Genomic DNA, 13962 nt, shown 5'->3' with positions numbered 1-13962 from the left:
AGTGGGAGAAAACCCCTTTGTGGCTTGCACGTGGGTAGCGCGAATGCTGTGTTTTCCGACGGCGCCTGTGAGACTATGATATAAAATCTCCCATTTAATCCTTTCCATAGTGCCACTCCTATCGGCACCCATCTGATTCGGAAAGCTAAGAAACACGTGAATGACATGGGATTTTGAAACAGCGTTTATGTTACTTACTCAGCTTTGTGTATATATTATTACTCGTAATATTAATATTTATGTAGCCCACGCCGTTATTTCAGGCGGTTTATTTTCAAAGTAATGAACTCCAGTAAATGGACCGTGCATTTCCCTTAAAAATGACCTAAATGTTTTTTTTTTTGTTCATAGATACAGTACGTTCCCCAGTTGTGTGCAGAAACCTCTTTATCACCATGGCCTATTTTCCTCAGAGGAACTTCGCAACGGTGACTGATATCAAAAAGAAATTCGTGCACTGATGAAAGCAAGGTCAAGAAAATATTCCAATCCCGTTTCATTATATACGTGTGTGTGCGCGCACAGGAAGGAAGGACAGAAGAAAGAAAGAATCTTTTGTAGCTGACAAAAGCAGTGAGTGAGGGGTTCGCTCTAGGCCTAGGTCATTAATAACCCACAATATACACTAATAAAATGCTCTGTACAGAGAGTGATACAGCAATTCCGCACCACTGCAGTCTACCACAGATTTGCTGGCGGTTTGTTCATGCTTTGTCTCACGACAGACGATGTACACGTTTTTAGGCGTTTTTTAGGCGTTTAGGTGCTGCTGTTCGCCGGTCCTGGTGCTGCGACCGGCGGAGGAGATCCGCCGCAGGGATGCTGCAGCGTCTCTGGCAAGGTGTCTCTCATTGGCCGGCTCCGGGCCCCTCTCCTGGGAGAGCTGACGTCACCAGCTGGTAGGAATTAGCATCTCTCTTTGTGAGGCAGTGCAGCACAGGCAGCGATATAAAAACCCGAGCCTGCACTTACAACAGCCCTCTCCTGACGCCTTGGATCGGACCTGCATTGCCCGCTCACTGTCGCCGGACACGCCACAAGGAAAAGGATGCGAGAAATCGTTCACATTCAGGCCGGCCAGTGCGGCAATCAGATTGGAGCTAAGGTAAAATCGCATCCTGGCTGTTTCACAATGTTTTTTTTTTCATAAAAAAATATAATCATTATTTTATCTTTTGATAATTCAATTGACGTGCCTGTGTATTAGAAATCAGAGAAAATTGGGGGTTTCGGTTAAAAGGTTAAAAACCATATCGCTTGCAATATGTAAATATCACGTTCATACTTGGTGTCTTTCAGACACCCTTAAAAATATGGATGAACTGGAGCATTTTCCAGTCCTCGTTTTTCAAAAAGACGTCCTTTGCGGGTGGAAACAGGCAAAATGACGTGCACTTTTAAGATGTCACCTCTGGTGTACATTATGTGCGGTACTTTTCCATCCTGCGACGCAGAATGCGGCTGATTGATGTCCGTTTTGCTGCAGCTGGTTTGGCCGGCGAGAGCCTGGAAAACAGGACCACGCCCCGCGCTGCAGACAGTGCTGATGTGGGCTGCAGTCCACGCCGAAGCGCTAATAAAATGATGATGGCATTTCATGAGGGCGAGAGAGTACAGAAGGATCTAGGGCTGAAATCTGTTGGTGTAGGAGCTGCGTCAAAAATGAATTAATCCCGAGCGGGTTAAAGTTCAGTGAAAGTGTTGCTGAGTCAGAGAGGATTACTTTCACGGGCTGAAACCGGGTACACAAGACGGGTAAAATAAGGCGAGACCAAATGCGAGATCGCCTGTGTGCGAATCACAGACGTTTCAAGGCAAGCCGGCGCTGCAGCGATTCTCTCGCAATCCGCCACACCCTACCGACTGCGGGAGACTGAACAAAGAGACTGGGGTTGGTGCTGCAGTGCACACACTGGCGAGCGAATATTCCCACCACAGCCCCAGAAGGCAGCTGGCAGACAGGCCCGGCGGCCGCCGACGCTACATACAACAGAGCTCTGTGTGATCGCCCAGCGCGCTGAGTAAGCATTTCTCTGCGATTGACTTAGTCCAGTGCCCCCTTACCCGCACTGCAATCTGCACATTCCCTATTCTTATTCTCATTCATTAAAACAACTGCTGTTAAAGTGTGAAGGAACTCGTTTTCCTGTCTGAATTGCAATACCGTTTTTAAAACTAACCTGCTTGTACTAAATTTACAAGCCAGGTCTACGACATCCATCTGTATACAACAAATATCTGACTGGATAAAAGCACTGAGCTGAATGACAACCACAAGACAGGGCTGACGGCTTCTGCAGAGGCCTGTGGACACGTTTGTGATCCTGACATGTTACAATCACAGCTGGAGCGCTCTACTGTTTCAAGGCTCTTGAAGTTCTCATTCCTGCTTTGTCATGGCTGTGTTAGCACCAAAGGCACTGCTTTTTATGTGGGAAAAAATGAAAGGTTTCTATAGGCGACCTAGTAGTGCTCTTGTCTTTCACTCGGCTCATAGACCCTGCCTACAGCAGTCCTGCCTTTCCTAGCTATCAGTTTTAAAACATGATGTCTTAGTTTGTCATTCTTCCAGGCACAGATTTCAAGCCCCTGCTATAGGGCAGGGGTTTTTATAGACACTGTGCAGATAAGCGTGACTTAATACATGATGCTGTTATATCCAGTAAGGAATAAAATGCTTTCAGTTTTCATTCAGAAGACAGGCAGTCATGCTTTTACTTGTGCTAAACTGTGGACTCTCACCAGACTGAGACTTCGTAAGCACCATCCAAGTTCGTAGGCTTTAGTGGTCTTCTCAGACCCTGCTGATTGCTGAAATTAAGTGTGACAGATTCAGCCTAGATCATACTGGGCATTATTATTCAGCTCTGTCTTATCACCCCAAGAAGCACTTAGTTGGAAGAAAGGATCTTGGCTGATTGAGCACAAAGCCCATTAATGAAGGCGTATAAGCAGTCTGGTGTCCTTTCTGGTCATGAAGGATGATGGATAGTTCCATTGCTTTATAGTCTAGAAAGGTATTCATGATCAGAATTGTGAAGAGTATCAATGAAAAATATAGGCTGCATTTAAAACTTAAAGGTTTATCTAGTCATCATGAAATGTCCATTTAGTTTTAGAAAATATTTTTCTTTTCAACAATTCTTTTCATATCAGCCCACTATACTGTAGGTACGTGCAGTGTCTGTTTCTGAACTGTATGGAAATATTATGCATTGAAAGTTAATTTGGTTAGGGCTGCCTTTGATTCTGTGCAGGGCAATGATGCAGTGTTCTGTGTTTGCATAGGCAAAATCTCCCTAAAGACTCTTGACATGCAAGCCAATCTTTATGCAAAATCATGTCCAAGTTCCCCACACTGATTTGTCTGAAGCCTGCAGGTGAACCCTGTACACATCTGCAGCTGTCATTCTGTAGCCTTTCAAAAGTGGCTCAGCTCTCATCGATCTCTTCTCAAGGATGGGAGGAAACAAGCTAGGAATTGTGCCTGGACCCTTGGCTTCACAGAACAAAAAAGCAAACACAAAAAATAAAGAACAATTCAAGTACACGTGTCATCCTTTAAATCTGAGCTTATTGCCCATTATGTGTTATAAAATGGCTTGGATATGAGAACAAATGCAGCTCTTTGAAAAAGATAAAAATACTCACAGAAAGAGAATTAGCTTTACCATGTCATTGTTTGATTTCCGATGATGTCATCTTTAAATGCCCAAAATGACCTATCATCAGCTCTCTGCTCTCAAAGAAGACCTTCCATTAGATCATCACTGCACCATGCATTGTCATATATGGGTTTGGCTAAGAAGTGTGTGTTGTTCAATTCTGTCAGCATCCTCAGTCCCTCTGGAGGTGTGTGTGGTGGGGGTGGGGGGTTGGTGGTGACATAATGCGATGACTTCACGCTGTCTGCTAGGGGCTGGCAGTCAGTCTAATGCACTACATCTGCCACATCGATAATTCACCAGCTGAACCCACACTCCCCCCTTACGAGGCAAATCTGGGGAAGGCGTTTGTCTTTGATTTATGGACTCTGAGTTTTTAATGTGTGCAGGGCATGTGCACACATCTTAATGTGGGGGTGGGGCTGGGAGGAGAAATGTAGGCCTGCTAGAAAGGACTCGGAGGGAAAGTGTGAGTGAATATAGTATCTCAAGGATCAATGAGCACAAAAAAGACAAAACCTAGCAAAAAAAGGACCTACAGCCCAATCTCCAAGGAGCACCTGCTAAGTGTAGAGAAACCAGAGCTGCACACGGGTGGCTAATTACCAATTTAGACAGCATACAGACATCTGTGCCTGAGAGGTAAGGCAATTAGCAGGCGAGGACCCATTCTGTGGTGGGGTGGCCCTGGCTGCTGGGGGCTGCTGGGGGCTGGAGGGGGGAGGTCTTGTGCAGCTGTAGAGACGCCAGACTCGGAGCGAGTGAGGCAGGGAGGGTGGGGAGTGGGGGTGGGGCTCTGTATTGCCTTTGTCTCCAGGAGCTGAGAAGAAGGCTTGGGACAAGCTACTGCTTGTATAGCACACTGGGAAGAAGGGTTAGTGTGAGCACTCCCATTGCCTCTTTTGGCTTACATTACATTTTAGGTGGTTTATCCTCACAGGATCAGTGCAGATGGATTTTGAAGGAGGAAACAAGCTGTTGCATGGAGACCTTTTGTTGTCTAATTCAGCTTCAGGGTTCATTCTCAATCTCAGCTTGTTTCAGAGAGAGGGTACTACCACAACATTTACAGACACAAATGATTCGTTTCAGTTTGAGGCTTCCAAGTATTCCACTGATACCATACGATAATTCCCCCAAGAAAAAAAAAATTCCAGCATGAAGCTACCAGACCTTATTAGTTAAATTGCATCTCAAGAGAGATTCCTTGGCATCCTAATGCCTTCACTGTGAGCAAAATAAGCAGTGTAAATAAGAACTTGAGAATGATTACAAAGGAAAGGAGGCTATTCTCCAAGCCCCCAAGGATCCAAGGAAATTATTCCAAGGATCTTCTCCAGCCATTTCTTGAGAGACGTCAGGGTGTCGGCTTCAGCAACACAGCTTGTTCCAGCCCCCTCAAGGCAGAGTTGTAACAATGTTGTAACATTTAAATGTAGTAGTCGTCACGATAGAGAAGCTATTCCTTAAGATGAAAATGTAAGATTTCCATGCTACTGCTAGTATTAGCAGTGTTAAATCGTTTTCTTAAATTAATTAATAATTTGTTAGCTGTCTGACCCACTGGTCGTATTTACAAGAGGATCATGAATATAGCTTCTCCCCCATGGACAGGATGATATGTAATCAAGAGCCTCATACGCATGTCTTTATTGTCACGTGTCGTATGACCTTGTTCTTCCTGCCAGACCCAAAGGGAGCAGGGAGCGATACATAAGGCAGAAGAAGAAATACTCTCTTTCCAGGCCTCCAGGGCGCAGAAAGTTAAATCCCTGGTTAAAGACGCTGCTTTCCAGCTTAGTCATGGAAGGGTTCCCAGTTCCTTTCATTTGCCCTCCAAAGTGTTTGCTGTACAACAAAAGCATCATGGTTGTGTGCACTGGTATGCCAGGCACGCTCACTGAGACAGGTTCTGCCTGGCCACATCACCATGATAAAGACATAAAAGCGCCCTTGTTGAGGGAGCTGCTGGAGTTCAAACTGGGGTGGGAACATTGCAGTTGTAGAGCAGAAAAGGGGGGTATGATATTGCCACTTATTTTCATACATGTTTCAAACAGCTGAATCCTGAAAGTTGTGCCCCCATCGGGCAATGACATTTGGCCCACACAAGGATTAGGCAGGAGAAGACAATGTAGGACAAGAGCACCCCGAGCACTCTGACATTGTCCCTGATCCCAAAACACCTGATTCTGAACGCTGGGAATGCACGTCAGGGCCTCTGACAGACACAGGTGCAGTTAGCCCCATTTGCACTGACATTGTCCACACAAAGAATTTGTGTATATATATACTGTGTATTGAATCTGATTATATATCATGTATTTTTCTGCTTATTATAATAAAAAATGCAGCTGCATGTAGATATGGGAATATGAGCCAAACATATGTCAGTTGTCATTAAATTATTTCTAGGTATTCCAGTACGCATCACATGGATTTCTATATGAGCGCATACTGGTAACTTTCATAGTGTAAAAACGTTTCAGCGTAGAACAGTGAGCCTAGCTCTGATCCAGGAGAGCAAAATTCCCGCAGGTTTTGTTAGTCTTCGAGTGATAGATAAAAGATCACATTAGTCTCTTAATTGTTCAAAGCATCTGTTTGGTTCAGATAAAGCCCGAGAAGCCAGCTGAAATGAAAAGTTCCTCAAATAGCGCTGCAGGTGCAGGGCTGAAGACCAATACTGAAGAGGTTGTCTAACATGAGCTCAATATTAAACTGTAGCTGTGAGACTTTAAAGAGAAAAGTCCCATTGAGCTATTTTTTGTTTCTGAAGAGCGAATGTCAAGAGAATTGCTTGTATCAGGACAATGTCTTTGATTTCTTTAGACATCCTTGTTTGCAGTCCTCCTTGTTCAGAGATTCTTCTTCAGATATTTCTTCCTCCTTCGGGCTTTTCATCGAGTTTCGTATTTCTGCTCTTCAGAATCTGGGATCTAACCTGCACGCAAATCTCTGGTCTACATTCTGAAAAACAGACATCCACGTCCTGACCTACCTTTGAAACGTTTTGACAATGCAATCTCAAATCTCCTGGGGAGGATAAGAAATCCAACTCAAAATCATCTTCCATAGCCAAGAATATAGACCCCACATTTAATTTTTTTCCCAGGCTTAAGCCGGTTCTGTTGCTTAATTGCACCTGATTATTCAGCTGTGAAAACAGCCCTTTGTGGTCCAGCTGTGTGCTCAGTGTGTCTGCAATATCATTGCAGTTCTGGGAGGTGATCAGCGATGAGCACGGCATCGATCCCAGTGGAAACTACGTGGGCGACTCTGACCTGCAGCTGGAGAGGATCAGCGTCTATTACAACGAAGCCTCATGTGAGTCACAGTGTGATATCGCTGCTCAAGCACAGAGCTGAACAGCTGTAGATTCCCAAAGCCTTGTTCCCTTATATGTACAGACATATAGCAATGGATGTTGATGGGACTTTGCTGGCAGGGTCATTAGTATTACAGGTAGCTACATTGTCACGATTCTCTGAGCCATTGGTATCATTGGTGCCAATTGGTGCAATCTGTTCATCTGCACTGAGAGCATTTACCCTGCCTTGTTGAGAGATTTTAAGGACATGCCTTATTAAGGGCATATTTCAGATTTCTGCTTTCAAAATAATAGCTAATGATAGAAATATTTTTATTCTGAGAGTTTCTTTTCACAACAAGAGCAGCAGAGTATCTCAATCTAACAAAAGCATCTTAATTAAAGGAGTCTTTGTTAGTGATATTGAAGACCTATAATTACAGGAGTAATGTAAGGTGTTAATCTAAGGTTATGAAAGTATGGTAACTCTCCTGTTCTTTTACCTGCTTTCTTTGTCCAGCTCACAAATATGTACCCAGAGCCATCTTGGTGGATCTGGAGCCTGGCACCATGGACAGTGTTCGCTCAGGGGCTTTCGGACACCTCTTCAGACCAGACAACTTCATTTTCGGTCAGTGGAGTCTCCGCCAAACCTCTTCTCTATACTGGTCACAGGCCTTTGAATCTGGAGCACAGTGGTCAGTGACAAAGAGGAGGTTTCCTTGTTATAACTTGGAGGCCTCCAAGAGCTGCACTGTCTGTATCACTGCTATCTATCTATTCATTTTCTAATGGCTGCATTATGTATTGATTAATACTCTGCAGATTACACTGCAAATGAAATACAGACTTAAGAATCATCTGTCTGATTTTAATTAGGGCGCAAATTGCCTTAGAGGCAGTATTATCGTCAGTCATTGTCCTTGAATGTGAAAACAAGGTCAGCTCTTCAGCTGGGCTCAGCTGTCTCATTTAGTCTAGAGTGGGGAGAAATCATAAGACTTAATGGAAGAGCCAGAGAGTCTGGAGCAGACTTATGACTCCTGGATAAATGAATGACTGAGATGAGCACTGATCCATAGAGATAGACAAATAATGTGTATCTTGCATTGTTATTTCTGTTTAATATTTACATTCATATTAAATTGATATTTGGCAGGCAGGATTTTTGAGCATTCCAACTATATTCATTTTTTCAGTCTGCTGTTAATATTAGCATTTTTCAGGTTTTACTCTAGATTCTTATTAATGCTTTGTTGATTAGCTCAGAGTTTCAAGATTGTTTCTTGAAGCTCTGTCTGGAATTTCGGGGAAGAATATGAAGGACAATGCAAATAGAACAAAAAGCTTCATTTTTATGCATTATTTAGAAGCAAAGATAATTGGTCAGGGAAGATGACTTCATTTAAGCAATAGATTCAGAAAAAAAATATTACAGTAAGGTAACCTGGCTTATACATTTCTAAAATTTCTAGAAGCTGTTTTTTCTTGAAGAAAATAGCATCGGGTGAGTACATACAGTGTTTAACTGGAATGAAAGATCTCCAGCAGAAATAAACCCTGAGCTGTGGACCCCCTTGTCTTCCCTGACAGGCCAAAGTGGAGCTGGCAACAACTGGGCCAAGGGCCACTACACAGAGGGGGCCGAGCTGGTGGACTCTGTCCTGGACGTGGTGAGGAAGGAATGTGAGAACTGTGACTGCCTGCAGGGCTTTCAGCTGACCCACTCGCTGGGCGGGGGCACGGGCTCGGGCATGGGCACCCTCCTGATCAGCAAGGTGCGCGAGGAGTACCCCGACCGCATCATGAACACTTTCAGCGTAGTGCCTTCCCCCAAGGTGTCGGACACGGTGGTGGAGCCCTACAACGCCACCCTGTCCATCCACCAGCTGGTGGAGAACACAGACGAGACCTACTGCATCGACAACGAGGCCCTCTATGACATCTGCTTCAGGACCCTCAAGCTGGCCACCCCCACGTACGGAGACCTGAACCACCTGGTGTCGGCCACCATGAGCGGCGTCACCACCTCCCTGAGATTCCCCGGGCAGCTGAACGCCGACCTGCGCAAGCTGGCGGTCAACATGGTGCCCTTCCCCCGCCTGCACTTCTTCATGCCCGGCTTCGCCCCGCTGACGGCCCGGGGCAGCCAGCAGTACCGTGCCCTGACCGTGCCCGAGCTCACCCAGCAGATGTTTGACGCCAAGAACATGATGGCGGCCTGCGACCCGCGCCACGGCCGCTACCTGACGGTGGCCACGGTGTTCCGCGGCCGTATGTCCATGAAGGAGGTGGACGAGCAGATGCTGGCCATCCAGAGCAAGAACAGCAGCTACTTCGTGGAGTGGATCCCCAACAACGTCAAGGTGGCCGTCTGCGACATCCCGCCACGCGGCCTCAAGATGTCCTCCACCTTCATCGGCAACTCCACCGCCATCCAGGAGCTGTTCAAGCGCATCTCGGAGCAGTTCACCGCCATGTTCCGCCGCAAGGCCTTCCTGCACTGGTACACGGGCGAGGGCATGGACGAGATGGAGTTCACCGAGGCCGAGAGCAACATGAACGACCTGGTCTCCGAGTACCAGCAGTACCAGGACGCCACCGCGGAGGAGGAGGGCGAAATGTACGAAGACGACGACGAAGAGTCTGAGGTCCAGGGTCAAAAGTGAACATTTTCCCGACACAACACAAAACAGTCGAGCATTAGGTAACCTCTCTCCGTTCTCCATGCAGGCCGAAGTGCACCTCTTCTGCTCTTGCGACTTCCCCGAATCATGCCCCCTGCTGTTAGTCTGTTTCTACTAACCATGGTCTTAGCTCACTGTCGGTATCATTGCTTCTTATCAGTATTTCACAACCTGTGAAAGTGTTGAAAAATACTTCTTCCCGATTAGTAATATTCGGTACTAATATGCAAATAAAGAAACATGACAGATACATTTAAACAATCCTCAATTCCTTAACTTTCATAATGTGAAAGCCTCTGTTTGTTTTGTTTTCTACTGGTTTTGCCTATTTTAATTTTGGGGAATATTTAATAAATTTATTGCTGTCAAAGGAACTTCTGCAGTTTGGTATGATTTGTGCAGTAATTTGATATTTACATTCATGCACATGTGTTTTTACAAATGCTGCCTTGTACTACTTGTTGTTGTCTGACTTTGTCTGTATTTAATTGCCTTATCACACTTAAAAGTTTTCATGCTTCCACTATAGTTTTTTCAATTAAAGCCCACACATAATCTGAATGATAAAATGTGGATTTTTAAATTCCCAATGCTATGGCCCTATTTCTAACACTTAATGGATCTACCTAGTTTATCTACATAACAGGTCCACTGAGCTGAGATGTAATTTAGAGAAATGTTTTGTTATATTTTTTTATGACATATTCTATAGAGGAAACAGCAGCATTGCTCTGTCGTCTATGGGGATCAGCACATTTACAGGTGTTGCTCTTCAGCCGAGACGTAGCAGGTAAGACCAAAGTGACAGAGGAGTTCTGAAACACAGGCTCGTCTCAGTAGAACACGAGGAGGACAGATTGGGAGTTCTTATTTTTTGTGTAGGAGAAATGACTGGGCTATATGACCCAGAAGCTGGATAAAAATATCTGATTGCTGGCAGTTAATATCCCCTCCAGGAAGCCACAGATCCTGAGAGACCCCATCAGCATGAAGGAGGAATTTTCTAGTTGTCCTGGATTGCTCTGTAGCTCTTTAATAACCCATTGAGTCCCAGGCATTTGTTCAGTTGGGAACGAAAATATAACAGTCTTTAAACTTCATTGCATATACAGTATACAACATTGGGTCCCACAGGCTTTAATATGAATCAGATCACTTGTGGACACAATACAAGCAATAATAGCCCTCACAGATGACCTGTGAGTAATATAAAATAATAATAATAATAATAATAATAATTGCTTACACTTATATAGCGCTTTTTCTGGACACTCCACTCAAAGCGCTTTACAGGTAATGGGGATCCCCTCCACCACCACCAGTGTGCAGCCCCACCTGGATGATGCGACGGCAGCCATAGTGCGCCAGAACGCTCACCACACACCAGCTCTCAGTGGGGAGGAGAGCAGAGTAATGAAGCCAATTCACAGAGGGGGATTGTTAGGAGGCCATGATTGATAACAGCCGATGGGGAAATTTGGCCAGGATGCCGGGGTTACACCCCTACTCTTTTCGAGTAGGGGTGTAACCCCGTACACGTGTATAGTGCTTTTCTGGACAAGTGGGGACTCCCCTCCACCACCACCAGTGTGCAGCCCCGCTTGGATGATACGATGGCAGTCATAGTGCGCCAGTCCGCTCCCCACACACCAGCCAGTTCAGAGATGGGGATTATTAGGCGGCCATGACTGGTAAAGGCCAAGGGGGCAATTTGGCCAGGATGATCCCTGGGATTTTTAATGAACACTGAGAGTCAGGACCTCAGTTTTACGTCTCATTTGAAGGACTGCGCCTTTTTACAGTACTGTGTCCCCATCACTATTCTGGGGCATTATAGTGAGCGACCTCTGCTGGTCCCACTAACACTAATATACTTGAAAGCGTTCAGGGGACCTGTTTTAACAGCAGCAACAGATCATAAGTTATTGCTACTAATTACTTATTAACACTATGGTGCATTGGTGCAATATACTGTGCAGCAACAGAAGGGGGCAACACTTCAGCAGCGTGCTATGACCCCTCACAGATACTCATACATGTGAACACTGACTTTTTAACCTCACTGCCACATTGCTGTGGAATAAGGAAGGTACAGGGAAGGTTGGCAGAAGAGAGGGCTGACTTCTGGAAATCCTTTCCCAGACCCACTTAAACAATCCTGCATAACAGTCCAGGGGTGTGAGAGCTGAAAAAAGTATCTTTAGAAGCGAAAGGATTGCTGAAATTTTCTTGGAAAAACTGTACCGTTTTCAGTGCAGAACAAGGTCGGGACGTGTCTTGAAGACACACAATACACACGATACTCTGCTAAGTGAAATGGACCGCGACTCTGTGCCCAGGAGCTGGGGGGCAGGTGTGCCTGTGGTGGGTGATTTTGGCTGTTCTGTGAAGACAAAGCTCCTCCTCGTGAGGTGATTGAGCAGACAAGCAATGCTTTTCACTTCTTCACAGTGTGATTGAGACACACAGTGGAATGTTTCATGTTACAAACGGCACACTCAGGGATAATTGCCTTTTAGTTTCTTAATAAATGGTGTTCATGCATAATTTACACATTAATGCACACATAGCTTTTAGTACACAGGACTGCTAAAAGATCATTATCCTCAGATTCCAGGGCATACATTCTGGTTGTCTTTACTGGACTCATTTCCCCCAATAAAACTACCTTTTGCATCATTTAATATTTCCTGAGCACAGGGCGCAGGAGGGAGGTACCTTCAGTGTGGAGCAATAGGAGGCCTAAGTGTTTCTCAGATTCTGTGTACAAATAGGAGCTCTGAGGAGGACGTGGGCACCGGAGCCACATTAGAGGTCTCATCAATAAAAAGGGTGGCTGGGTGAGTGTCTTTTTTAATGACTGAATTAGCACTATGGGCAGCAGGCTGAGGTGACTTTACTGCCAACCTGCAAGTGAACGAGTCCAGGCCCTGAGCTGTTCTCACACTCAAGGAGTGCACTTCAAACAGTACTGTAGAGAAAGAATTTAAACAAGACGAGGATGACTTATGACTTGTCTGTTGCATGAGATGCAACACAATCTGCTGTGTCTTATTCATTGGTGATTAAAAGGCAGAGATATTGACACAGAGGTCACTGGTAATTTGTGCTACTATCCGTGAATATTGATTACATTTTATTAATTACTTTAAAATAAAACGCCCATTGTGTTCTCATTAATAGGCCTTCCTATTTTGAAAAATACTTTTCAAAAGCTGTTGTTGCTTTGACAAAAACACCTACAAACTTAGTGAAACAGGAAATATCAGCACGAAAGCACAATCTGTATAATATCCAATATCCCAAATATTTTCAATGAAAACAGGTTTTGCAAAGCAGGCAGTGAGAAACATATAAAACACATCCCATAAGTTTAAAGTCGGAGATATTTCAGACCAACACTGACAGAAAAAAAATGAACTTGTTGGGCTATTACAGAAGAAACTGATGAACTGAGCCAATTCTATCTAATTTTATTCTGTGGATGGCAACCGCCCAGAAACAGAATTACCAGAATTAATTTAAATGAAGTGGTTTTAATTGCTACTGTTTTGTTGTTGTGTGCTTTGCGCTTCATCTAATTCATGTTTCTGCTGTTAAATCTACATCCACCATGTTTAACTCTTCTGTGTATGAGTCCCAGTCCCCGGGTTATCTTAGTTTAGCTTCAGTAGTAAAATAAAATAAGACCATGCACTAGGCACTTCATGTTTTATTAAAGATGGTGGGCACACGTTCCACCCCTTGTCTTTATTCTCTCCTTTTCTGCCATGCTACTTGTGTGATTTAGTTCCACATATTCTGTGACAATATCCTAGCCTTAGCGGTCACCAGGAATGACGGCGCTGCCGTCTTCAAATAGTCACAAGTAAAGGGACTGAAGGTGAAACTAATAACTGATAGATGAGTCCCGACAAAGATACTGTCTAAGTGCGAATTTGTTTAAATGAGAATGTAAATTGTTTTGAGAAAAAAAAAACAATGACACTTTACTGCAACCATTTTCAGCAAACTGACACATTTTCAATGTTGCAAAGAAAAATAACTTGAAAATGCCACATGCACTTATATGAAATTGGCATTTTGAATCACATCAATAATTTGCATACTATATTTTAAATGCAAAATGGGTGTTTCTGCCTTTACATCCATAACAAGTTACATATAGAACTTGTTGTGGTTCTTTAGAAATACGCCAGAAGTCACATCAGGGGGTGTCTCATCACTCTGCCATTGACCGTGTGCCGGTATTATCGACCAGCTGTGGTCGCGATTGGTCAAGTGAGACAGGCGCGCAGCT

The 13962-nt window shown here is 44.5% G+C and overlaps 1 protein-coding gene across 1 annotated transcript; it reads left to right on the top strand.

The window, feature by feature from the left end:
• The first annotated feature begins 904 nt into the window (after positions 1–904).
• Positions 905–10036, top strand: LOC148644212 (tubulin beta-3 chain). The gene is made up of 4 exons (XM_088613571.1): positions 905–1105; positions 6884–6992; positions 7496–7606; positions 8569–10036. Exons 1-4 carry the CDS (start codon positions 1049–1051, stop codon positions 9642–9644), a joined length of 1353 nt encoding a protein of 450 aa, XP_088469697.1. The 5' UTR covers positions 905–1048; the 3' UTR covers positions 9645–10036.
• The last annotated feature ends 3926 nt before the right edge of the window (positions 10037–13962 follow it).

This window comes from Lepisosteus platostomus, chromosome 20 (assembly GCF_059453375.1).
Source record: "Lepisosteus platostomus isolate fLepPlt1 chromosome 20, fLepPlt1.hap1, whole genome shotgun sequence".
Lineage (NCBI taxonomy): Eukaryota > Metazoa > Chordata > Actinopteri > Semionotiformes > Lepisosteidae > Lepisosteus > Lepisosteus platostomus.
This window is presented reverse-complemented; position numbering and strand designations above follow the sequence as displayed.